Raw genomic sequence first — 26,706 nt, forward strand, 5'->3', positions numbered from 1 at the left:
TATTCCACAGGTATATAGGAATCATATCAAACGTGTTTGCGGTTTATTCAAAATAAAAACTAAGCAAATTTGTAACTAGTAACATAGTATGTAAAGCCAAAAAAAATACATACCGTATATACCGGCGTATAAGGCGACGGGGCGTATAAGACGACCCCCCAACTGTCACCTTATACGCCGGTATACAGTGGAGAAAAAAAAAAAAAAATCATTACTCACCTGCCCCGGCGTTCTGTCGCGCTCCGGCAGGATGTCGCTCGCTCCGGCAGGCTGTCGCTCGCTCCTCGTCCCCGGCGCAGCATAGCTTTCTGAATGCGAGGCTTGAAATCCCCGCTTCCAGAAAGCTAATACACACGCCGGCAGCCATGACATCATTGAATGGCTGTGATTGGCTAAAGCACACGTGGCTTCAGCCAATCACACTATTCAATGACATCATTGAATGGGTGTGATTGCTAACACGTGCGCCTTCAGCCAATCACAGCCATTCAATGCTGTCATGGCTGCCGGCGTGTGTATTAGCTTTCTGGAAGCGGGGATTTCAAGCCCCGCATTCAGAAAGCTATGCTGCGCCGGGGACGAGGAGCGAGCGACAGCCTGCCGGAGCGAGCGACATCCTGCCGGAGCGCGACAGAACGCCGGGGCAGGTGAGTAATGAATTTTTTTTTTTTACACTTTTTTTTTTTTTGTATTACCGGCGCATAAGACGACCCCCGACTGCAGAGCAGATTTTTCGGGGTTCAAAAGTCGTCTTATACGCCGGTATATACGGTATGTCCATCCGGTTCAGCCTATTACTTTCCCTCAATTTTGATCCAGAGGAAGGCAAAAAAAACCCAATGAGGTAGAAGCCAATTTTCCCTATTTAAGGGAAAAAATTCCTTCCCAACTCCAATCTGTCAATCTGAATAATCCCTGGGTCAACAATCCTTCTGAAGTAATTAGTGATTATATCACATATTATAACGCTCAAGAAAGGCGACCAGGCCCCTCTTGAACTCTTTCATCGAGTTTGCCATCATCACGTCTTCAGGCAGACAGTTCCATAGTCTCACTGCTCTTACAGTAAAGAACCCCCTTCTATGTCGGTGTAGAAACCTTCTTTCCTCTAGAGGACGCCGCCTTGTTACAGTTACAGTCCCGGGTATAAACAGATCATGGGAGAGATCTCTGTATTGTCCCGTCATATACTTATACATAGTTATTAGGTCGCCCTAAGCCGTCTTTTTAGTAAAGTAGATAACCCCAATTTTGATAAACTCTCTCGGTATTGTAGTCCACGCATTCCATTAATTTACTTGTCCATCTTTGTACACGCTCAAGCTCCCATATAGCCTTAGGCCACTCACACATGGACGGGGTAAAACGCTGCAATTTTACTTTATTTTTCGGCTGCAGATTCCTGCTGCCGACAGTGTTTAAGCGCACCCCATCATTGTGATGGGTGATGGAAGTGCGCTAAACCCTGAACAATAGAGCAGAAAGCGCTGTGATTAAACGAGTGTCTGCGAGGCCCAATTGAAATCAATGGGACAATTATATCGCGATTACCGCAGCGTTCAAAACGCCTGTGTGAGAGGCGCCTTAATAACAAATATTCAAGTATTTTGTGCGCAGACCTATGAGTCTCCAAGGTTATAGATACACCTTGTGTAGCCTGAGCTGCACTTATACTCTCTTCCATCTATCCCTTATGATTTACTAACCTGCCAACTGCATGTCAGTAACAAGTAAGTGACAGATGGCAACCAGTATAACTGCTGGATCAGGTTAGATAAGGTTTGTTACTAGTCTGTAGCCATGGAGAGTCACAGGTCCGCACATGAACCTTAAATACAATAGAGTAGTTTTAATTTAGAATATTTGTAAAATTTCTGAAATTTTAATATTAGATGAGCTGGAGCAATACAAAGGTGTATATACCCTTTAGGTCAAAAAGTATAATATTAGAGAGTGATACACAAAGCAACATAAAAAGGGAAAAATAAATAAAAGATAACTTAAAATACCTGGGTAACAAAGCAGCGATGGGGGACAAGATGCAAATTAAATAAAACAAAGGATGGGCTAGGAGTTTCTGCATAGTCCAATACGGGTTTGAAGGAGGGTTGCATGTTGGACAGGCTGAATTGTAAATCAAAGCCACAGTGAAAAATAGGAGAATACTGAAGGCAATGGAGGACACATTGATCCAAGTCTGAAAACAAAATAAGTAAATTTATAAATGCATAATTTACATCTAATAGCGCAAACTAAATGCTTAAGTATCATTGCAATAGGAATTCTGCTTCTGTGTGCAAAGCTTGATATATAACACACGTGAACTGAATAGCAAAATACTTTAAAAAAAACCCCAAAAAAGTGCTAATTTCAAGAAACAAAAACAACCCAAAAACAGTATCTTACCCAAGTTTTGGTCTCAATGCCCAAGTGCAGCATGATGGTTAAAAGAGCACATGTGACTATTGGAGTGCCCCACGTGAACAGATCAATATCAGAGTCATAGAATGTCTGCAGGAGAAAACAAAATGGAATGGAATAATATCCTTTTAAAACATTCCTGAACTATTTGCATAGATTATATGGTGAGGAAGCTATGTAACTTACAAAATACGGGATGAAGAAACATATAAGACTTTGATAGAAAGCATCAATCATGTTGCGCCAAAACATATGAGGCTTGTATTCCTAGAGAAAAGGTAAAAGCAACAGTTTAAATCCATGATAGGAACTTACGATGATTAATGTTCTGAAAGAAATCCTATATCCTTAAAGTTGTTATTTTATAAAGGCTATTCATGTTATATTAGATCCCAATCAAAACAATGGTCCTAAATAAGGGTACATGAAAATATGTCCAACTGGGGTCTTAAAAATCTCATGTCATCAACTATAGGAAATGGCAAACTGTCATTTTCTTCTGCTGCGTAGGCTGCTTGGCTCTTTAAGATCTGATTCCACCATGCAGTTTTTGATTTTAATTCCTTAGTCAAAAAATCACAGAGGGGAGAAAAAATATGACAAAGACATAACTCACAGAAAATGAAAATATATACATACCGCAGGGAAGGCTCAAAATAAAATAACAAGTTGGCAAAGTATCAACCAAAAACAGCTACCTAGACAAGCGAATTGCTTTGTAAAAACTGTTGACATCTGGAAGAGTAAATCCATTGTGGGTTTTTTTTGACTAAATAATTCTATGCTATTCTAGCTCTATGTCCATTCCAAATGAACCCGGAGAAGATGTTCATGAGTTTATGGAAGAAGTGCTTTGGTATGGTTATTGATGCAGTATGTACTGTACAGAGAATGGAGGGGAGAACATATGTAGCCAATATATCATTCCGCCCTATCCAAGACATAAAAGGAACATTGAGATGTGATAGTTGATCCTCGACTTTTTTTCGTCTGTCATGTAATTTAGTTTGTATAATAGGTCAAGGCTAAGTGGCAAAAGATACCTAAAAACAATGCAGGAGGCAGGCCACGCAAATGTTTTATTTGCTTCATTTCTTAAACTGGAACAGATATATTCAAGGCCTTAGATTTATTAGAATTTATTTAAAAATGAGAGACTGCCAAACAGATCAAAATTCTTGCGGACTGCTGGGAACGTTTCTTTGGATCAGTCAAAAGCGTTAATAAACCATCAACAAATGGCACAGTAGAGTGAACCGAGTCTTTAACTGTTAAGCCTACGTTGGGGGATTCTGTTGTTATCTAATACCTCACATTACTATTCTGCCTTCTTGTATTGGCTGTTGTGTGGAGATGGAAGCCCACTACAAGCTCAGTGGATATCCGTGCATGGAGTGATTATTTCCATCAGAAAGAACACCAAAAATTAATCGCATACTACTGGTATTAAAGGGGTTGTCCCGCGCCAAAACGGGGGTTTTTTTTTTTTCAATAGCCCCCCCGTTCGGCGCGAGACAAACCTGATGCAGGGGTTAAAAAAAAAAACCAGGGAGGGCTTACCTGAATCCCCGCGCTCCGGTGACTTCTTACTTACCTTGTGAAGATGGCCGCCGGGATCTTCTCCCTCGGTGGACCTCAGGTCTTCTGTGCGGTCCATTGCCGATTCCAGCCTCCTGATTGGCTGGAATCGGCACGTGACGGGGCGGAGCTACGAGGAGCCGCTCTCCGGCACGAGCGGCCCCATTCAGAAAAGAAGAAGACCGGACTGCGCAAGCGCGTCTAATCGTGCGATTAGACGCTGAAAATTAGACGGCACCATGGAGACGAGGACGCTAGCAACGGAACAGGTAAGTGAATAACTTCTGTATGGCTCATAATTAATGCACAATGTACATTACAAAGTGCATTAATATGGCCATACAGAAGTGTATACCCCCACTTGCTTTCGCGGGACAACCCCTTTAAAGTCCCATCCACAGACTAGTCGCCTCAACCCGCCGACTGCTGAATGTGTATGGATGCTTCTCAACTTTCTGCTCACATATGTCGGGGAACAGAAGAATCAGGTGTGTTGAATTTTAATGTCTGATTCTTTTTCTTTCCCCTGGAGATAAGCCACTGCCAAGCTGTCTGGCTGCAGCCTTCTTCACAAAGCACATAAATGTTTGGCTGAACTGAATTAAAATCTTATTTACAGTAATTACTTTCAAGCATTAAAAATGAAAGAGGATAATTCTAGAATAAAGTTCCTACATTAAAGTGCTATCTTGAGGATTCCTTGCTAGTACATCTACCATCACAAATGGCACCTGCCAGGAATGTCCTTTATCACCACTGATATTTGCTGTGACTATGTAGAGACTATAACCCCCTTTTAGAAGGCATACATATTAGCCAACATAAAATATATATATTAATTTTTTTTCTTCTAAATATTATATATATAATATATATTATATATAATAGAAGGGGGGGGGGGGGGGGTTCATGCAACCAAATCCCATACAATCAACGCCTTATGGTCTTCAAGCATACAAGCTTCACTATCTGTATGGAAACCACAATCCTCTTCTTGATCCCTGATACTCTAACACCTACACGCAATTCACTTCTAAGGATGCTTTTGCACAGAACGATTTATAATCAATCATTCACTTGTGTAGCCTGTTTATACAGGCAGATACATCATTCACTTGTTGACATTCACTGTACTAGTGAATGAGACTGACTGAACGATCAGTATTTAAACCAAACGAGCCAATGATGATTTTAATGCCTGCATAAAAAGGAATGATAAGCCAAGGAATTATCATTCATCACTTGATTGTTGGCAATCTTTACACTTAACAATAATCGTTCAAAATTGAACGATCCAGCAATTTTTTGAACAATAGTTCAGTGTAAAAGTACCTTAACATACCTATTAACATACCGTAGTTGCCAGATCTTTTTATTGGTAACTGAGTGGAATTGGTTTAACACATAATTACTTCTTTCTTTAATTGCTCATAAGTTTTTCTTCTATCATAACTATAAAAGTTGGCATTGATGATGCCATCCTCAATCACATCCACCATTAATATAGCACTCTGCTAACCACGATACATGGACTGTAATGAACATTACCAGCAGGATGGATTAACTCCTCGCTCTCATAATCCAAATAAATGCAAATGGCAACAGCAGACTTCTTTTTGTAGGGTAGATTAAAAAATCCTTCTGGAGTTTTGATGAACCTTCTCCACTACTATAAATTATGTAATGCTGATTACTGAAGTCACTAATAAATTAATTGATGTATGATAGTGTACAGATGGGACAAATTGTACCTGGATTGTGATAGGAGAAAGTTATCTTAATCCATTAAGAAGCTCTTGTTTTCTTATCTTAACACAACAAAACGCATTGTAAAGTATTTCAAAGTGTAAATAAACCACCCTGATAACACAACATATCATGCCTCTGCCATGCCAAGAGTCATGCTAAAGAAAAACCCATCGGTATAACAATTTTATAACACTACTCCAATGCTTAAAGGGGTTGTCCTAAATATATTTTTTCCTATAAACCCCAGCTCCCCCTGCCATAAAACAACAAAGTGTCAAATACTCAACCTCTCACCGCTTTGTCCCTCACCACTGTTCAGCCCTCTGCTCCCAATGTGTGTTTTCAGGCGGCAGTCCATCCGGTTTATGGAACTTTACAGCCATGTTAGATTAGCTGCCCAACTTTTAATCACAAGATCTTGAAACTCTATGATAATGGCTTCAATTTCAAAAACTAAGTTTAGTAAACCATCCTTATGACATGGAATACCTTTATGCTCTTTGAGCTCACAAGCTACCTTATGCACAAACTAAGAGGAAATCCTGGGAACGATATCTAAAATCTCACAGTATAGTACCTTGTCCCCTCATCTCAATTTGATTATTCACCCTTTAAAAAATTGATGGCCTATCCTCAGGATAGGCCACCAATATGATTGGTGGAGGTCTGCTGCTCGGGACTTTCGCCAAACAGCTGACTGAAGGAGCTGCAGCTCTCATGCAAGTGCTTATAATACAGCCTTCTGAGCACCGGGGTCTCAGCAATCAGCTGATGGGTGAAGGTCCTGAGTTGCATGTTCCCACCACTCAGTTATTGTAGGCCTACTCTGAGAATACGCCCTCGTTATAAAGGCTAGCTTTTCTGGACCCATGACTCATACCAATATAGAATATATCCTAATGTTATTAATACCAAATGTGTAATACTGGGGATGTTGTAAGCATACATAGTATACTTATCAATTTCCTTGTGCATATGCTGATTAATATAAGCAATCATTTTATTATTTATATTCCTTATTACATATAAAGACGTAAAAGATGTTCAGGTAGATCAGGTTTCTTCTTATTTCATGTTTTACCCTTATTTCTCCTGCTGTGTATGAACACAGTATTAAACTATTTGTACATTCAGGGCCCTTGCATGGTGGCTTACAGTATTTATATCATGCTAAGATCTGGATGTAGAGAGATAATTTTCACACATGATGTTGTTTTAATCTTGTAAAACATCAATAAAAATTGTTTGCTTTTTTAAAATAAAAGCTGCTCCGTTACCTCCATTGTCTGTCCACTTCTATACAGCTCAGGAACAGCGATCAACATTTCAGCTGGTAGGTCTTTATCAAGAATTCCAGTAACCAGTTGTGGAATGGATGAGAAGAGTAAATTGAAAAATATAAGATACCACTGGTCAATCATTGCCGATCCAGAGAAGCCACAATAAAATTGGTACCAAAACAAAAGTGCCACAAACATCTGCAATGCAAGCAAAAAGAAAAAGAGCAAATGTTAGTGCCTACCATAGTTCTAGGATATCGGTCAATCCATTCAATGTCCTTATAAACGGAGACTCAGGATAACATACTAGTCAATATCATTTGGTGTCTTTATACATATGCCATTAAAACCACCCCTGGTGCTGCTAGAATATCTCTGACCTAGGGTTCGTTTACACCAAACGGTTGTCGTTTGAACGAGCGAATGATATAAAAGCTAGCTCGTTGGCTTGTGCGACCTGTTTAGATAGATACATCATTGGTTCGTTTAAACAAGAAATCGTTCAAATAAATTAGAAGAACTGAACGAGCGCCATTTAAACTGAGTGATGAGTGAACGAGTCAGCAATTTTTATGCCTGCATAAAATGAACGACTAACGAAAAGTAAATGATTATTGATCATTGTAGGTCGTTGGCTGCGGTCAGACTGAATATTTTTCACTTTCGCTCTTGAACGATAATCGTTCCGTCCAAAAGGGCCTCCATTGAGGCATGGACCCCCACGAGACCTCTGAAACTGTTCTGTGCTATCCGGCAGGGAGATATTAGCTTTAAAGGGAATTGGTGAAGTACTTTTATACTGCCCTCACTGAGGGCAGAATAACGTAGTGGCAGACATGATTATTGTAGCAGTCTGGCACTTTTGGGATAATATGTAGTGATTTTTTTTCTTTCAAACTTACAGATTCCATTGAGAAGGTTCTGTAGTAACCAGCAAAAGAGGAGTCCAGTTCATTTATGAGGTGCTGCTAGCCCCGCCTACCAGTCATGACAGTCCTCTAGTGATTTCACTGTATACTGTGAAAACTGCTAATCAGGAAGAATGGGTGGGGATAGCAGTGCCCAATGAATAAACTGAGCTCATCTCTTGCTGGAAGCTGCAGGAACAAGCTATAAGTTCTTTAAAACCACTGCAAACCCTCATAAGTGACAGACTGTCTAAATCAGAGTGTGTGCTAGTACTTTATACTGCCCTCACTGAGGACAGCAAGTAGTACATGACAGGTTCCCTTTAAATATCATAAGCTGTAAGGTCAGGCCTACTTAAATCGGACTTGTTTTTCCAGCTCATCCCACAAATGATCCATTGGATTGAGATCTGGTGATTTTGGAGGCCAGGTTAACATCTTGAGCTATTTTTCATGGTGTTAGTAGCATAGTATGTATGAAATTCTGCAGCAACAGCACCCCATACGAACCCAGCCCTAATGTGATCCAGGGGATTAGTAATTTCCTCTCTCCTCCTTCTCTCAAAACGTGTTACTGAATACAATGCAAGGCTAGCTACAGCTTGTAATTGACCGTGACAAGTATAGAGTAGCCCCAAGTAGACTTGAACCCCACGTGTGTTCTTGCCAGATTGCACCTCCAACCCACAATCAATTCCCGATAATTTTCGGTGTAATTAATTTCCTTTTCACAAATATTTTTAGTACCAATTTTCATTAATCCTTCAAGTATTTAAAGGGGCTTTTCATGGAAATTACTATTCGCGACCAGGATAGGTCTGTGATAGTCGATTAGCTGAAGCCCACCGCTCAGAATCCTGACCGCTCAGCTGATTGCGCCCGGACTGACAGCGCCCCAAATACACAGGGGTCGGAGTGAAGGCTGCTGCTCTGACCCCTGTGTTGCGGCCAGTGCTTGTAATTCCAAGTGCAACGCAAACTGAAATCAATGGGATTCGTGTCTGCAGTTACAAGAACCAAACACTACACGGGGGTAGTAGCAGCAGCTTCTGCTTCGACCCTTGTGTATTTGCGGCGCTGTCAGCGGGTGCACAATTAGCTGATTGACCGGGGTCCCAAGTAGCGGACTCCAGCCGATCAACTATTAACCCCTTAGTGACGAAGCCTGTTTGTGCCTTCGTGACGGGACCAAATTTTGGAAATCTGACATGTGTCACTCAACATAGCATAACTCCGTAAAGGTTTTGCATATCCGAGGGATTCTGACATTGTTTTTTCGCCACATATTGTACTTCATTTAGGTGGTGAAAATAGACCGATAGAATTTGTGTATAGAATTTGTGTATTAAAAGTACCAATATTGGAAACATTTTGAGAAAATTGTCATTTTTTCACATTTTCAACTGTAATATCTCAAATATGTGCAAATATAACGTACAAATTTTTGATAGGATATATATTTCCATCTGTTTACTGTATTCTGAATGCACGTTTGAAAAACGTTCGTGTTTTTTTTTTAACCATTTAGATGATGTACAAATTTAACATTACTTTTCAGCATTTTGAGGAACACTTTGTTTTCTTGCACCAAGCCAAGTTTGCAAAGGCTCATGGGTGCCAGAATGATAGATACCACCACAAATGACCCAATTTTAAAGACTACACCCCTTAATGTATTCACTGAGGGGTGTCATGAGTATTTTGACCCCACTGTTTTTTTTTCAGGAATTAATTCAATTTAGAGGAGAAAAAATGAAATTTCATAATTTTGCAAATATGTCATTTTAAAGACATACTTTTTTCCTATAGTGCACATGAAAATGAGAATTTACACCCCAAAAAGGATACCCCTGTTTGTCCTGTGTTCATAAACATACCATTGTGGCCCTAATCTTCTGTTTGGATGCACAACGGGCTTCAAAATAAAAAGGAGTAGTCGGGAGTCTTTCAGTAGAGAAATTTTGTTGAAGGCCTTTTATGCCCCATTGCCCACTTGTAGAGTTCTTGAGCGCCCAAAACCATGTAGAACCCCCACAAATGACCCCATTTTGAAAACTAGACCCACACAGGGGTCCCCAACCACTGGGCTGCGGATCGGGGCCGGGCTGTTAGGTGTCTAGCGCCGGTCTGCGGCACCGCCGGGAACTTTTGCTCTAAACACAAGGCCCGCGGACCGAATACGGCCCGCTGCCTTGTGCTATGTGGCCCGCCGCTGACCACCGAAGCGATTACCAGCGGGGGCGCCGCAGCTCCCCGCTGGTAATTGCGCTGATCCCGGCGCACACACTGATGTCTGTGCAGCCAGGAACCTCCTCCCCGAGTCCCCTGCTCATTAGTTCCGCAGGAGAGTACTCGGGGAGGAAGCGTTCCGGGCTGCACACTGACGTCAGGGCAAGCAGATAGAGAGCGACGCTGACAGCAGGGAGGAGGTAAGTATATGGGTTGGGGGGCTGCCTATTAAGGGGGGGGTACTTATTACAGGGGAAGGGGCTGCCTATTACGGGGGGGGGGGGGGGTGACGTATTACAGGGGAAGGGGCTGCCTATTACTGGGGGGACTGGTTATTACTGGGGGGTGGGGGCTACTTATTACAGGGGAAGGGGCTGCCTATTACTGGGGGGGTGGGGGCTACTTATTACAGGGGAAGGGGCTGCCTATTACTGGGTGGGGCTGCCTATTACAGGGGGGCTGCGTATTATGGGGGGGGTATTTATTACAGGGGAAGGGGCTGCCTATTACTGGGGGGGGGGCTGCTTATTACTGGGGGTGGTGGGGGCTACTTATTACAGGGGAAGGGGTTGCTTATTACTGGGGGGGCTGCCTATTACTGGGGAGGGGCTACTTATTACAGGGGAAGGGGCTGCTTATTACTGGGGGGGGCTGCCTATTACTGGGGGGACCTGCTTATTACTGGGGGATTGCTTACTGGGGGGCTGTTTATTACTGGGGGGGGGGGGGGCTGCCTATTACTGGGGGAGGGCGCTGCCTATTACTGGGGGAGGGCGCTGCCTATTACTGGGGGAGGGCGCTGCCTATTACTGGGGGGGGGGGCGCTGCCTATTACTGGGGGGGGGGCGCTGCCTATTACTGGGGGGGGGCTGCCTATTACTGGGGGGGGGCTGCCTATTACTGGGGGGGGGGCTGCCTATTACTGGGGGGGGCTGCCTATTACTGGGGGGGGGCTGCCTATTACTGGGGGGGGCTGCCTATTACTGGGGGGGGGCTGCCTATTACTGGGGGGAGGGGACCTGCTTATTACTGGGGGGGGGCTGCTTATTACTGGGGGGGGGCTGCTTATTACTGGGGGGGGGGCTGCTTATTACTGGGGGTGGCTACTTATTACAGGGGGAGGGGCTGCTAACTACTGAGAGGTGGGGGCTGCTATTAGTGAGGGGTGGGGGCTGTCTATTACTGGGGGAGGGGAGATAAATTATATGCTGCCCTATGTGTGTGCCTGGGGGGGGGGGGATAGATTATATATTGCCCTATGTGTGTACTGCCAGGACATTCTAAATGTCATAATTAAATAGGCACTAAACTCCAACTCCCTTCATAACCCCGCCCCATATAACCAAAGCCCCGCCCATGTAAAAATGGTCTTGCTTGAAGCCGGTCCCTGGTGCCAAAAAGGTTGGGGACCACTGCCATAGCACACTTGTAGAGCTCTTGAGCAGCCAAAACCACAGAGAACCCCCACAAATGTCCCCATTTTAAAAACTAGACCCCTTAACGAATTTATCTAGGGGTTTACTGCGTATTTTGACCCCACAGTTTTTGAATGAATTCAAGCAAAGCAAAAGGAAAAAAATGGGATTTTCATTTCTTTAGTAAGTCTGTCATTTTTAAAACAGCTTTTTTTGCACAGCACACACATGAAGGAGGACTTGCACCCCAAAATGGATACCCCTGTTTGTCCTGTTTTTATAAATATACCCATTGTGGCCCTAATCTTTTGTCTGGATGCACAACGGAGCCCAAAATGAAAGGAGTAGTCAGTGGTTTTCAGAGCATAAATTTTGCTTGAAGGCCTTTTATGCCCCATAGCACACTTGTAGAGTTCTTGAGCGCCCAAAACAATAGAGAACCCCCACAAATTACCTCATTTTGAAAACTAGACCCCTTAACGAATTTATCTAGGGGTGTACTGCCCATTTTGACCCCACGGTATTTGAATGAATTTTATGTCTGGATGCACAACGGGGCCCAAAATGTAAGAAGCAGTCGGTGGCTTTCAGAACAGAAATTTAGCATGAAGGTGATTTAGTCCCCATTGCCCACTTGTAGAGTTCTTGAGCGGCCAAAACAACAGAGAACCCCAACAAATGATCCCATTTTGAAAACTAGACTCCTTAACGAATTCATCTACGGGTGTACTGTGTATTTTTACCCTACAATTTTTCAATAAATCTACGGTAAGCAAAGCAGTAGGAAAAAAATTACAATTTTCATTTTTTGGCAGTTGTATCAATTTAAAAACTGGTTTTTTTTGTACAGCACACAAATGAATGAAGACTTTCACCCCAAAATGGATACCCGTTTGTCCCGTGTTCAGAAACATACCCCTTGTGGCCCTAATCTACTTACAGGACACATGGCTAGGCCTATAATGGAAGGATCACCCGTTGGATTTCAGGGTACAACGGAATAAATTCCAGGCCCCATTGCTCACTTGTAGAGCCATTGAGCGTCCAAAATGATAAAGAACCCCCACAAATGACCCCATTTTGAAAACTAGACCCCTTAAGAAATTCATCTAGGGGGGTACTGCATATTTTTACCGCACAGTTTTTGAATGAATCTAAGCAAAGCAGAAGGAAAAAATTAACGATTTTCATTTTTTTGGCAATCGTGTCAGTTTAAAAACAGGTTTTTTTGTACAGTGTACATAGGAGTGAAGATGTTCACCCCAAAATGGATACCCCGTCTGTCCCGTGTTCAGAAACATTCCCGTTGTGTCCCTAATCTACTTATAGGACACATGGCTAGACCTATAATGGAGGGAAAACCCGTTGGATTGCAAGGCACAACTGAATAAATTCCAGGCCTCATTGCTGACTTGTACGTAATAAAAAAATTGACACCTTAAAAATTCCCCACCCCACCCGCCCTCTCCCACTACACCATTTTTGGCGTTCCCTAAATATTAGATAAAAGTAATAATGTGAACTGTGTGGTATTTCTGAAGACAGGGGTAATTACGGAGGCTGGTTAGGATGGGCACATGGGGCAATAAAACCGGGTATCCCCCCTCCTCTCATGCTTTTTGTGGGGTGTAAATTACGTATTACAGGCGGCAGTCTGAATAATACCGGGCTCACACAGCCTTATGTGGAATCAACTTGCAAAGGCCTTCAGCGGATCCCAGCTGTGAGCCCGGCCGTGGCGCTGTGTATGGCCATGTGATGTACTGCGCATAACTGCGTACTTACACGGACGGTCATTCCCAGTACACCTTTTTTTTTATTATTTGTACTTCCCTCACCGTCGCTTAGCAATGACGCGGGTACCCGCAGCCCGTACACAATGTAGTTGCGTATGAGCTGCGGGTATATCCATAACCATGGAGCACAATAGGCTCTATGTCGCGGATATCCGCGGTAAAATAGAACATGCTGCGCTCTCTTTTCTGCGAGTGGATTACGCAATTCTGACCCACTAATGTGAGCGGAATTGTGTAATCCAATGCGATTGATCCGCGTATTACTGCGGATCAGACGCATGCAGAATCTGTAATTCCTATTTGGTCGCGTGAGATCGGCCCAAGGTAGATCGCTACCTTTTTATCACGTGGCCGGGGACCGCTCAACGAGGCCACCCGTCACTGCTCCAGGCTCTCGGCGACCATTGATCGCCGGGAGCAAGGAGATTTTAAATTTCCTGAGCTCCCCGTCTCCTGCGCATGTGTCGGTGTTTTGCCAGCGGTCGCATGTGCAGAATTGGGGAAAGTTCACGGAGGAGGATCACATTGGGGTTCAAATACGGAGGCCTCCGGTAAAAAGTTTAATCTCCTCTCACCGATTGCATCGCTGAGGGGAGATGAAGCTTCACCTTTTTTTACTCCATTGGATAACAGCGAAAACGTGATCAGGAACCGCTCACCGCAGCCCCCTGTGAAATCTCCAGGCTCTCGGCTAAGTTTTGTAGCCAAGAGCACAGAGATTTTAAATTACCCTGGCAATCCACAGCTTTTGTGCATGCGTCCACCATTTTGGCGACGGGCGTGTGTGCAGAAGCTGGGGTAAGGTCCGCAGATAAATCCGGGGGCCTTAGGTACGTCATTTCATCCTCCCTCATGGATATGATCCGTGAGGGGAGATGAAACGTAAGCTTTTAAAACTTTTTTTTTTAACTTTACCTTTTTTTTCCACTTTAAATGATCACTGCTATCCATTGAATAACAGTGATCACGACCTTGATTACCTCTCTCTGCTCCTGGCTATACATGGTAGCCAGGAGCAGAGGGATTTTGAATTTCGTGGTCCCCGGTGATTTCTACTTTAGGAGCTGGGAGCCAGGAGATTTTAAATTTGCCAGGCCTCCCGGCCTTCTTTGCATGCATGTGACGCCATTAGATCTGATCCATCAGGGCACCTGAATCTCTAACTTTTTTTCAACTTTTTCTTACTTTATTGTGATCGGCGCTATCCATTGGATAGCACTGATCGTATTGCCATGGGGTGGGGGGGAGTCACCACAGCCTGGGATGATAGCTCCATGCTGTCGGCTACCTGCGGGCACCGACAGCATGGAACTGTCACGTCCACAGCCAAGAGGGCTTTAATCCAAAGAGGATGCATGTTTTTACGTCCTCTAGGATTAAAGCCCACTTAGCTAGGACGTAAAAAGGCAATGGGGCCGTCACTAAGGGGTTAATTACCTATCCCGAGGATAGGTCATAAATAGTATTCTGCCCGGAAAACTCCTTTACTTGGAATAGAAAATAAAACAAATAATTGGATGCGACTATGCACTGACTATAAAATATGTGTGAGTATGAGCAGATTATAGCACTGAGACTTCATTATCTAACAGTCAATATGGTAGCCGAAATTTATTTTTGGCAGAGCCATTACTAAGAAAGAGCTACAGTGAATGCCTTTTTATAGCATAAAAGAGTTGAAAATTACAAAGTTAAGGACATCAGCATGAGAAAATATGCATTAAAGTATTAGTTCTTATGTTTTATTTCCTGCACAACTTTGAGGAATTAACTTGACAGGGTTTTCGCATGTAAGCATCACATAAAATAGTTATTTAAGTATGCAATGCTGTTCAATAAAAGTGGGATTTCTTAATAAATCTTTTTATAAACTGCTGAAGTGGAAATTGCAAAGCAAATTGATTGTTTACTCACAATCCAGTGGAACACAGTAACAGCAACGTTAGAGTTCAATAACAGAATTCTATTAGATTATTTTACTTTGTAGCCAAATACAGTTCGCCAATCAATACTTAAATGATTAACTTTGGTTATATAGGCTGTAAATGTATAAACTAGAATCTTTAATATACTTTCATTACTTCTTTTGCAGTTTACTTATTTTTCAAGTTTTATTGTTTGTGCAGTAGAATTAAAAAAAAAAACCTTCCGTTTGCAACTGGAAAAATAAAATGGCTAGATGCCATTTACAGATTCTCTTAGGTTCTGTTTAGACTAGCCCAGTTCCAATTTTCACAGAGCCAAGACAGCTTATTTTTGACACCAAGAAAAACACAGCAAATTTTCCTAACCATGCTATGACAAAGTTAAAGGAGATGTCTCGAGGAAGCAGTTAATTTTTTTTTTTGCCCAGTCCCCCCCATTAAACATACATTACTAATTACCCCTGTAAATGACATTTCTAGCTGGTTCGTACTTACCGTTCCAGCGTTTCAGCAACTTATAAAAGTTTCCTCAAGATGGCCGCCGGCTCTTTCCCCGTCGCTCGCTGCAGCCCGACGTGCGCGCTCCCGAGACGCCGCCAGCTGTGTCTCCATGGCAACCGGACGCCCCGCAGCCGCCGACCAGACGCCCCGCAGCCGCCGACCAGACGCCCACCGCCAGGCAGCAGGTAACCGGCGCTAGCCCCCGGCTCCCCAGCGCTAGACCCTCAGCCCAGGTGAAGGCCCCGGAGCCCAGCGCTAGGTTCCGGAGCCCAGCGCTAGTTCCCCCGGCCTAGCGGCAGCCCCCCCCGGCCTGGCGACAGCCCCCCCATCGCAGCGACAGCCCCCCCGGCCTAGCGACAGCCCCCCCATCGCAGCGACAGCCCCCCCGGCCTAGCGACAGCCCCCCCGGCCTAGCGACAGCCCCCCCATCGCAGCGACAGCCCCCCCGGCCTAGCGCTAGTTCCCCCATCACAGCGGCAGCCCCCCCCGGCGCAGCGACAGCCCCCCCGGCGCAGCCCGGCGCAGCGGCAGCCCCCCCCCCGGCGCAGCGACAGCCCCCCCCCCCCCCCGGCGCAGCCCGGCGCAGCGGCAGCCCCCCCGACCCATCACTTACCTGGGAGGCTTCTCGGGGCTGCTGGGCTGGGCTTCTCCGCTGGGCAGCTCCAGTTTCTGCACCTTCCTCTAACAGAGGATGGTGCAGAATGGCCGCTCCAGCGCGCTCCCGAGCAGTGACAGCTCGTCTGCGCATGCGCAGAAGAGCTGTAGCGGGGAGCACACTGAAGCGGCTCGTGCTGAATGGAGAAGACCGGACTGCGCAAGCGCGTCTAAAAAAGCAAGCTGCCAGCGAATTTAGACGGAACCATGGAGACGAGGACGCTAGCAACGGAGCAGGTAAGTGGAATAACTTCTGTATGGCTCATATTTAATGCACAATGTACATTACAAAGTGCATTAATATGGCCATACGGAAGTGTATAACCCCACTTGGTTTCGCGAGACCACCCCTTTAAAGTAAACTTGATGGAATGGAATCTTGCAAACTTGGTGAGAACATCGGAAAAGTATGACAATTGTATGAACAAAAACTAACAAATTTCTGTCTCAAATGCAAGTCAGGGCAGAATTGACAGAGGCATTTAAATAGTTAATGGCTCCGATCAGCCGCATGGCTAATCTGAGCTGTTGCCAATGTGTGCTGGCTGTTCTAAACCCAGCCCATGCTGTATGAAGAGAGATCGCCCAGCAATCTCTCTTCATACATACCCTGTCGCTGGGATGTAAATGTAGCAGGAAGAGGTTAATCAAAGCTTATTAACACAACACTATGTAACAATAATATATCAACGTTTTACTTACAGCATTTTTGTAGAAGAAATATAAAACCATATTTGCAAGTCGAGAATAACACCATCGACCATGAACAAGCAGCATTTTTTCCAAGTATCGAAATCTTGGAACAGCAAAGTCACTGGCCATCACTGCCTATATATAAAGAGTGAAAAAGCAAAAAATTGAAAAAAACTAAATGAATAAATCATATTGCATAAATTGTGCTGGATGTTGTGTTTGTCTTTAAAACTTTAGCTAGACTTTCCCAACAAAGAAAAGTCCATATTGTGCTAGACTGAAGCAAATAAAGCAATTCTGCAAGACTGTCCCGCCAACAAAACTCTACATGTTTAACAGAAAATACACAGATGTCCGCTTTGAACTGTGCAATTAGATGTGAAAATTGCTGTAATGTGTATAGAAGTCAGTTTGCTCTGCGTAGTTTAGAATTTGCTCTAGTAGGTGTAATGAAGTGCAAACAGAAATCAATTTCCTGTACTGAGTATAATGAATTGCATGGAGAGGTTAATTCAATTTGCTACATATTCAGAAAGCATTAAGGAAAATACATTCCTTTCAGCAGTTTAAATAGTGCATGTTTTGTGGTGGCTTCCGGAAAAATTGATCGGTTAATAAGCATTACATGGCAATATGTTTGTAAAACAGGGGTGTCCTACCTATGGCCCAGGATGTATAGAATTTTGGCCAACGAACGCTGTCATGCGCAGTACATTTTATTTTCTTCTTGTTCATATTTCCCCCCTGAGCGATGAAACGGGTTTTAGCAGCCCATGGCTGACTCCTAGGGTTTTCTTGGCAGACTGTTTTTCCGGGGTGGTTTGCCATTGCCTTCCCCAGTCATCTTTTACCCCCCCTCAGCAAGTTGGGTACTCATTTTACCAACCTTGGAAGGATGGAAGTCTGAGTCAACCTTGAGCCGGCTACCTGAACCACGCAGGAATTGAACTCGCAACCTTCAGGTCATAAGCAAAAGCTTAGGACTGCATTTCTGCTGTCTTATCCCTCTGCGCCACATCTTTAGATTAGAACATTTATTGGCATGTGTTTTGAAATTAGTAATAGAATAAGCTTGCATTGCACATAAGATCAACAGACGTATGCAAATAGATGTAGAAGTCAGAACTTGCCTGCATTCCTTCCTGACCAGATATCCCAACGCCAACATCTGCTACCTGAATCATGCTAACATCATTGGTTCCATCACCTATGAAGAACATAGTAAAAAAATAGTCATAGTTTGAAACAAAACAAAACAGTATTTCACAATTAGTACACATAAGCATGGGATGCAAGTAATGGTGCAATGGTACCAGATTTGTGAGTCATGTATGGTTATCCAAGCTGTATAATGTAAACCAGTAAAAAGACAGATCATCGCTGAAAATTTGGATATCCATCTTAAAATTTTGTTCCATTTTGGAAACAGCCAAATTTAATAAGTAATCAAAGTTTGGCCTTAGACATAGCGCAAACTCTTCTGGTATAAGGAAATTTTAGATCTTGGCTTTTTGGATTTACTGAGTGAATCTGGAAAACACAAAGCTTACCTATTGCTAAAGTCATGGCTTTGAGCTTGTCTCGAACGAGCTTCACAACCATGCTCTTCTGGAGGGGAGTTGAGCGACAGCAGAGCACAGAGCGGCATTTTTGAGCCAGTGAAATAAATTTATCCGATTGGCTTGAGTCTAGTGCAAAGGCTAGTGTTTTCCCATCTATAACAAGTCCAAGATTTGGACACTTAGTAGATAAGGCCATTGAGAAACCAAAGTCAACATTCCAAGCAGATCGTTTCTTTGCGTCATCTGGTATCTTGGACTCCGCGTAGTGCAAACACTGGTCAAGCAAAGCAGCACAGGCTTCCTAGGGTGAAAATAAAAAACAGGTCAAAATAAAGAGTAAACCAATAGTTGCTTCTGTTGTATATTATAACTGATGAAAAATCCTGATCTAAAGACGTTATCCCAATTCCTCAGGACAGGACACCCATATATGATCGTTGGGAGTCTGCTGCTTGGGATCCCTGTTGATCAGCTGATTGCAGGAGCTGAGGCACTGCTCTGAGTGCTGCAGCCTCTTCAGTGCTTACATCGCCGCACGATCCCGTCAGTACTCTGAATGCCCCAATTCTTACTGTTTCCCCTAAAATAAGTCCTAGCTACATTTAAAAAAAAACAAAAAAAAAACATGTTTGCAATCTTCAGCTGCAGCTTCCTGGTTAGGGGGTTTATAAATCCCACCTCCAGGAAGCGCTGGCTCTGACTGGTTCTCGAGTGCTGCGGCTCAGCCAATCGATGCTGTCCACGCGATGGCTGTTATTGGTTCATCCAGCGATGCATTGATTGGTTCTCGAGCGCCCCGGGTCAGCCAATCAGAGCCAGCAAAAACATTTTTTTCGGTCACTTCAATTCCCAAAACAAGGGGGATAAAAATCTGAAGGTCATTTGCATCGCAAAAGAGTAACAATACTAAAAAGTACGACACACAAAAAACGAGCCCACACACAGTTACATCGACAAAAAAAAAAAATACAAAAAAAAAATAACTTATGGGTGTCAGAATGTAGCAACAAATATCAAATGTTAATTTTTTAAAAGTAGTAAAACAAAGAAAACTAACCAAACTGACCCACAGAATAAAGTTAACATGTACTTTTTAATGTATCACAAAATAAAGAAGTCTTGGGTTTTGTATTTATGGCGCTCATTGTACAATAGAAATTACAATTCGTCCTGCAGAAAATAAGTATGCTGCTATCAGAGGCGTAACGTGAAGATCCTAGGCTCCAATCCAAAACCTGTAACAGGGCCCCCACCTATAATGATTTATTCATAGTACTGGGCTTCCTTTATGGAGAAGAGAGGCCTTATGGGCCCCCTAAGGCTCCTGGGCCTGGGTGCAACCGCATCCCCTATAGTTACACCAGTGGGCGTTATGTCCTCCAAAACAAACAGTGACCAGGTCAAGCAAAGACTTAGGTTTGCATATTTAGTCTGTGTATGAATCATTACAGTCAATGGTTCAGTCATAGTTTATGTCTGCATACAGTTTTTGTGTGTTCAAACAGATACTGGAAACCATGGCCGCATTCCCAAACTCATCATGAAGAGGGAAGTAAAACAAGAAGGATATGTCCATTTATGGAGCCAAGTAAGGGCTCACTCACATGGTGGGGGAAGTGTGTCATGCGTATGCTACCTGATGCTGAATGCCCATTGACTGCTATTGGGCCACTCACATCGGCGTATTACGTGCATGAAAAAAAAGAGATCCAGTTCTTGGTAATGTCACTGTTGTGCCAAATTTAATCCACTTTTTGATGACGGTCTTCACTGTGTTCCATGGTATATGTAATGCCTTGGACATGTTTTGGTCCCCTTCTCGAGTGACACCTTCCAACAATCAGAATTTTTTTATGTTTTGTAAGCTGTTTACAGACCAACTAAGAAGAGCTGAACTTGATATGGGGTAAATCAGAATCACTTTACATAATGGGAGCGAAGTGCTGACTACTATTTAACACAAGCTTAAATGTGATTGGCTAATTCTGAACACAACCACATCCCCAAATATAAGAGGCTGTTCACACACATTTATTTTAGTTTTGTTATTTTTCCACCCCAAAAAATGTCACTGTTTTTCAATGGAATTGTACAGATAACGGATCACACTGAGGGTGGCAATAAATATGAAATGATTCATCTTTGTCGGATTTTTTAACATGACAAAAACCTGGCATTTAATAGGGGTGTGAAGACTTTTTATATCCACTGTATCAATTTTTGCATTTCATCAACATTCATTCCGCAGCCTGGAATCTAATGGCACTATAATCAATAAGATCAGTAATTAGAAAGGAAATGAGCTTGTATTGACCACTGACAGCACTCTTTAGCTGCTTATACTGCCTGTTAATGATTAGGTTCCCCCATTAGAGGTCCTTCATAACATATTAGAACATTGTAGCTACAGAAATATCTTAACACATAAGGCTGCTATTACACAATGGTTAACACATGCAATCAATGCTCATGATTTAACGCCAATTGCCAGGCTGCACCTGGATTTCCAACGCAAAGCTATGGCAAATCCAGATGTTGCACAGCAAAGAGGGATACCGATGGCTGAAAAGGCTTCTTTTCGAGCGCAGCGTCTCCCCCCCGCAAAGAGCAGGCTGAGCTCCGCTGATTGCAGGCGGCATCTGGACTCCCAGTAATAGATGTGACGAGCCCGGGTGCCGGCTGCAAGCAGCAGTCCTCTGTGTTCTGCGGTGAAGAGATTCTCTGTGTAAGGCTAAATATCATGACCCAATATCGCACTAGGAAACGTGCGATGTCCCCACGTATGCTAGGCGCTTTTGTATCAAATGCCTCCCATCACTTCAGTGACCTAGTGATTCTCCAGCGAGGCTTTCGGCTACGTTGGAAGATCGGCAAGTGTTTCCCACTGTTTTCAATGTGAAACCTCATATTGCAAGAAACGGTTTCTTTCTTATGTATATATTGTTGTATTCTGTAATTTTTATTTACTTATTTACTGTAATTATGTTTTTACCATCTATGTCGCCCATTTTTATTTGCCATTTTTCCACTGTAGCTGGGGCATCCATAGGAGCCTGTTACAGGGGGAAACAACCCCTGTAGTGATAGTCACTGGCAGAGCTGGTCAGGGGTCTAGTAGACCCTGCAGCTCTGTTGCAGGAGAGACTCCTGGCGGTAACGTCACCCCTTCCCCCTCCATAATTTCACATATGGCTGGGCTTAAAGCCCAGGACCAGGCGCCATAAATTTACTGGGCCTGGTCCTAAGTGGGTTAAGGAAATAGCAGATTGTGGCAGCCTTACGATATTTCCATAACTTAACGAATTATGTAGTTATTCTCGATCCTGTAGATAGGAGAGAATGCTATATTACCGAAACACTCCTATAAGACCTCATGACCTCGGCTGTTTTTACCAAAGTTTGTACATACCTGCTCTGTCAGCAGATGCATCGTATGGGCATCAAGTGTACTGCACATTCCCACATATCAAACACGCATGCGGTCATACACAGAGGGACTGTTTTTTTAAATTTCTCGTTCTGTTTCACAGCGGGTTTGCGTATGAAATCACCACCCATGTGTAATGTACTGCGTTTGTATACACTTACTATACAAGAGTATAGGGCTCACGCTGAGAAATACAGCATGCTGCAATCTATTTCTCGCACGTATCTACATACAGTGTCTACTTGCTCATGCGTGTGTATTAGTGAAAGTCTGTTTACTTTCATTGACTCCATTCACCGCATATTACGCGGCCGTGCGTTGCACACATAATACGCGGTGACAAAACACCTGTGCATGAGCCCCAACACTGGAAATTCAGCATATGACTTGCGTTAAGTCATTGAAAATATACAGTATGTACTTTATTACACAGTTGTTCTGTTGTGCGTTTTCTTCGGAACACAAAGAATACATACCATAGATTCTGCATTTAGAGTGATGAGATCGTCTTCGTGATCCAGGAGCTTGCAGGAATACCCTATGTTTACAGCAGTTTCCTGTTTATCTCCAGTCAGAACCCAGATTTGCAGTCCAGCTTTGCGTAGTTGGGTAATGGTCTCTGGAACGCCTTCCTGTAAGCGGTCTTCTATGCCGGTAGCACCTGATGGAAATAGGAGGTTGTCTAGTTTATAAAATCAGGACTCTCACGTATTAAGAGTAAAGAGTGACTGCAGACGGTCTCACGCTCCGGTGGCCTTGGCACAGAAGACTGATATTATTCCCGCTGGTGCACAATGTGCACCCAATGTATGAAGAGGAGCATATTTCATATATATTAGGCACATCTCGGCTCTTCTAAGCGCCTACACAGAATTTTATGCCAAGTCTGATTGGACATACATTTCCAGTATAATTTAGGCCATTTTCTTATTGTATTTTGGGTGCTTTCTGAATAAATATCCTTTGAAGTAAACCTCCAGTCCTGACTTCCTGGCATTACTTTTCTACACATTAACCTGGTTTTAGGAAGCTCAGTGGGAAAATTTGTAAGTAATTCTTACATGTGCCTTCTTGTAATTTACTGGGCCCCTAAAGGCTGTCTGTTTTTTGTTATCCTAATTCCACTATATAGTATGGGTTATTACAGATGTGAATTTTATTTTATTACAGGATTTCAAAGCAAAAAAGGCATTTTTTCCCTAGATTTTAAACTTTTATTCTATATCTCAACAGGGGAATCAAACATGCAATTTCCTGACTGCTGATATAATACACTGAAATACTTCTATATTGCACTGTAATATTTTACTTTCATTTTATATTTTATAGTCATGGCAGATTTGAAAACCAATCTGGCCAAGGTAACCCACTGGCCCCTAGTGATTGCCGCTTCCCTCTGTTAACCACTTAGACGCCATTGTCAGTATTGACCTCAGCATCTTAACGGTTCCACAGCTGAAATCGGTTAATAGTCACTGCTATATGAACTATGGTGCCGATTTTCATAGAATTCAATAGGATAGTCAAACAGTGCAGAATTTGCAGTGGACATGGTTGTGGAATGCACATCCAAATCTGTGGCATCATACTTCATGTGATTTTAAGTTTAGAAACGCTTCTGCAGATAACTCCGGGTCATTGGAATATAGGCGACATAACTATCAGGCTATGTCTAAGATCTGAATAAGGATGCCATGATTGCGTAGTCTGTATCAATGTTTACTGCAGATATAAGTATGATAGCAGGATGTGGTAATATCTCAATAAAAGGGGAAAGGACACAGACAGTTAAAATAGTTTGCATTTTCATATTATAGAAAAGACCTTTCCGCAATCATCACTGCAGAAAGGCCGCAGGATCCACGTCATCTTTTAGCGATGGCGCGGCATTATCTGTACTACACATGTGTGCCGCAGCGCCATCCGGCACATCCGCAGCACGGATAATAAGAATCCGGACAGGTACGCAGGGGTCGCCGGTCGGGCGCAGGGTCAGATTCCGCTGCAGAATCCGAACAGGCTGTGTGCATTCAGCCTTAAGATAACAGCTTAAAATAAGAGAACTCTCTGTGATAAGCTATTAAAGACAAGATAAAATCTGCTACATCTGTACATAAAGGTTTTGATGCCTTATCTCCCAGAATGTAGTGGCGAACAAAGGGCTCCAGGGGTAACACTATCTAGTATTCAGGCATGATTTCATTGTTCATTTGGTCCACTCCCGCATATCAAATTGGGCTTGGCCAATTTAATCATCAGAAGGTTTATATACTTCTATACTAAAAGAAAACACAATTGTAGAGCTAAAAAACACCCATGACATCACATCAATTGGATCAATGCCGTTAATAATATGCATGTACTAAATTAAAAAAATGCCTCAATTTAATTCAGATGTGCAACTCCAGAGATAGCAGCACAGCCACAGATATGAAAACTCTCCCCACCAGACTTCATTGTGGAATCCATCTCCTTTTCATTCATCTCCTTACATAAAACCTTGTCACTGCCATAAATCTGACTAGATCTATCCCCGTCACTTACAGAGAAAGTCTCAGTCCATGACAAGGGTTTGGCCTCGCTTCCCCGTCTGAGAAGTGGCTTAGAGATAACGACTTGTAACAAGCACCCCGCTGCCCCGCAGAAATATGGTTTGCCCAGTTCTCTGCCGCCACCTGCTGCTGTACGCCCATGTGTGTGGGCTTCCTGTCCTACCTGACAATACAGGAGGGGACTGTTATGTATCAGCATTATGGGCCCCCTAAGGGTCCAGAGCTCGGGTGCAACAGCATCCCCTATAGTCACACCAGTGCATATACATACACATTTTGTGTGCTACATTTTAAGTAGTAATTGCACTCAAGACATCTTGTGTTAATACAAAAGCCAACCTGATAACTAGAAAAATGATGTTTTTGTGCTTGAAATCCCTCTAAAGTGCTAGCCAGCAGGGGTCTCCCTCCTATCTAGTTTAAGGACATTTTACACAAGCGATCGTCCAAAAAAAAAAAAAAACCTGCTCAAAGGAGCAAATTTGACTAGGACAGTCATGCCATGTAAAAGTGTCATCTAACAGGGTACTAAGTGAGAAATTGCTCATTAGTTGATAGTCACTTTGTTTTAGCTCACTGAGTATATACAGAATACATATACCAAATGGAGGCGGCCAGTGTGCTGACCATAATGGAAATGGGAGGCGGAGGCTCACAGAGAAGCTCCAGAAGTTAACTGGTAAGTGATTCACAGCTGACATCTAGTCAGCGCAGTACTACTGTACCCTGTCCTACATGATGTGGTTTCTGTGTGTGCAACAGCAGATAAGGGAGCAGAATCTGCTGGTTTCTCCATGCGCAGCGATTGGAAGATATCACAGCAGCAGGCTTCTCTCACGAGCTCAGAGGGAACTGAAAATTAAAGTCATATAATGACCAGATATAGGGTCATTCCTCATGAACACATATGGCAGTTTATTCTGAAATGTCATCTGAAAGTGCAGGTACACTTTGAGCACTATCAGCATTTTCTGCAGCATTTCTACAAGGCCCGATTTTGTTTCTGATAGAAAACTACATGGGACCAACTTTAACAGTGATATGCGCAAACAGGATTGCTTTTATGTGAGGATTGTCATGCTTATATTTTGCCTTTATACAACAGGGCTCCGGATTTTAAAAGACCAAGTAACCATTGTCTCCTAAACTGAAAAATGAGAATCGCCATAAATATAGATTATTCATATTTTTTAAATATAAATGTATTTTTCTGCTTACTACAGCAGATAGCTTCCCTGTTAAGTGAGCAGCTGGCTGTCAAAGAGTTTTTAGGCCCCCAAACCACCAACGTGGCCATATACCGAAAGGGAACAGGGTTATAATCATGCACCTCTAAATCTACACTGCTGCATTACATATAAATTGAACTTCATGTGTGCCAATTCTGGTTGAAATTTCAGGCAGTGGGGTCTCTAACCTGCCTTTACAAGGCTGACTGACATCTCCCTGCCTAATCAAAAACGTGTAGACATGCGCAGGGAAGAGAGTCTTCATCCTGGGAATATACCTTGCTTTACTACTCATGCCCGGAATACTTGGAGAATGGCTTAACAGAGCATGTGAGCAGATGCTGGTCTTGGAGCTTCGCTGCTTATATATCCAATTATCTTGTATACCCAGCAGAAGGATCTGTGGCATTGATGCTGTAGATCAAGCTTTACCTGGAGGATCTTGCTGCACTAAGCTTGGGGTGTTCGGAGATGGCCAAAGCAAGGAATACGTTCCAACAGAGGCCAAGGGGGTGCGGAGACCTAACATGATGCCGCGCTCTCTGAGCTGGAGCTGTCCACTGAACGACGGCATGGGACAGAGCAGTAGCGGGGAGTGGAGAGGATATCAACGTTTGTTTCCTCAATGTGTGGGGAAGAGTCCAGAGGTCTTACATTTGGGACAACCCCTTTAACCTCTGTCAGATAGAAGCCCCTATAATGCTATTGATTCATAAAGTCTGGTGGAAATTTCGGGAACTCTTTGCGCTTACAGGTTGTACAACATAAATGCCTATTTGGGATATTC

The 26,706-nt window shown here is 43.2% G+C and overlaps 1 protein-coding gene across 1 annotated transcript in view; it reads right to left on the reverse strand.

The window, feature by feature from the left end:
- The window catches only part of ATP10A (ATPase phospholipid transporting 10A (putative)), a 147,652-nt gene that overhangs the window by 12,784 nt on the left and 108,162 nt on the right, over positions 1–26,706 (reverse strand). Inside the window, exons 13-20 of the mRNA XM_066579259.1 lie at positions 22,615–22,799; positions 18,700–19,012; positions 18,276–18,356; positions 17,159–17,280; positions 7,026–7,226; positions 2,608–2,688; positions 2,407–2,511; positions 2,010–2,197 (exon numbers count right to left, since the gene is read on the reverse strand). Coding sequence (XP_066435356.1) covers positions 2,010–2,197; positions 2,407–2,511; positions 2,608–2,688; positions 7,026–7,226; positions 17,159–17,280; positions 18,276–18,356; positions 18,700–19,012; positions 22,615–22,799 — 1,276 coding nt within the window. The remainder of the gene's footprint in view (positions 1–2,009; positions 2,198–2,406; positions 2,512–2,607; positions 2,689–7,025; positions 7,227–17,158; positions 17,281–18,275; positions 18,357–18,699; positions 19,013–22,614; positions 22,800–26,706) is intronic.

This window comes from Eleutherodactylus coqui, chromosome 1 (assembly GCF_035609145.1).
Source record: "Eleutherodactylus coqui strain aEleCoq1 chromosome 1, aEleCoq1.hap1, whole genome shotgun sequence".
Lineage (NCBI taxonomy): Eukaryota > Metazoa > Chordata > Amphibia > Anura > Eleutherodactylidae > Eleutherodactylus > Eleutherodactylus coqui.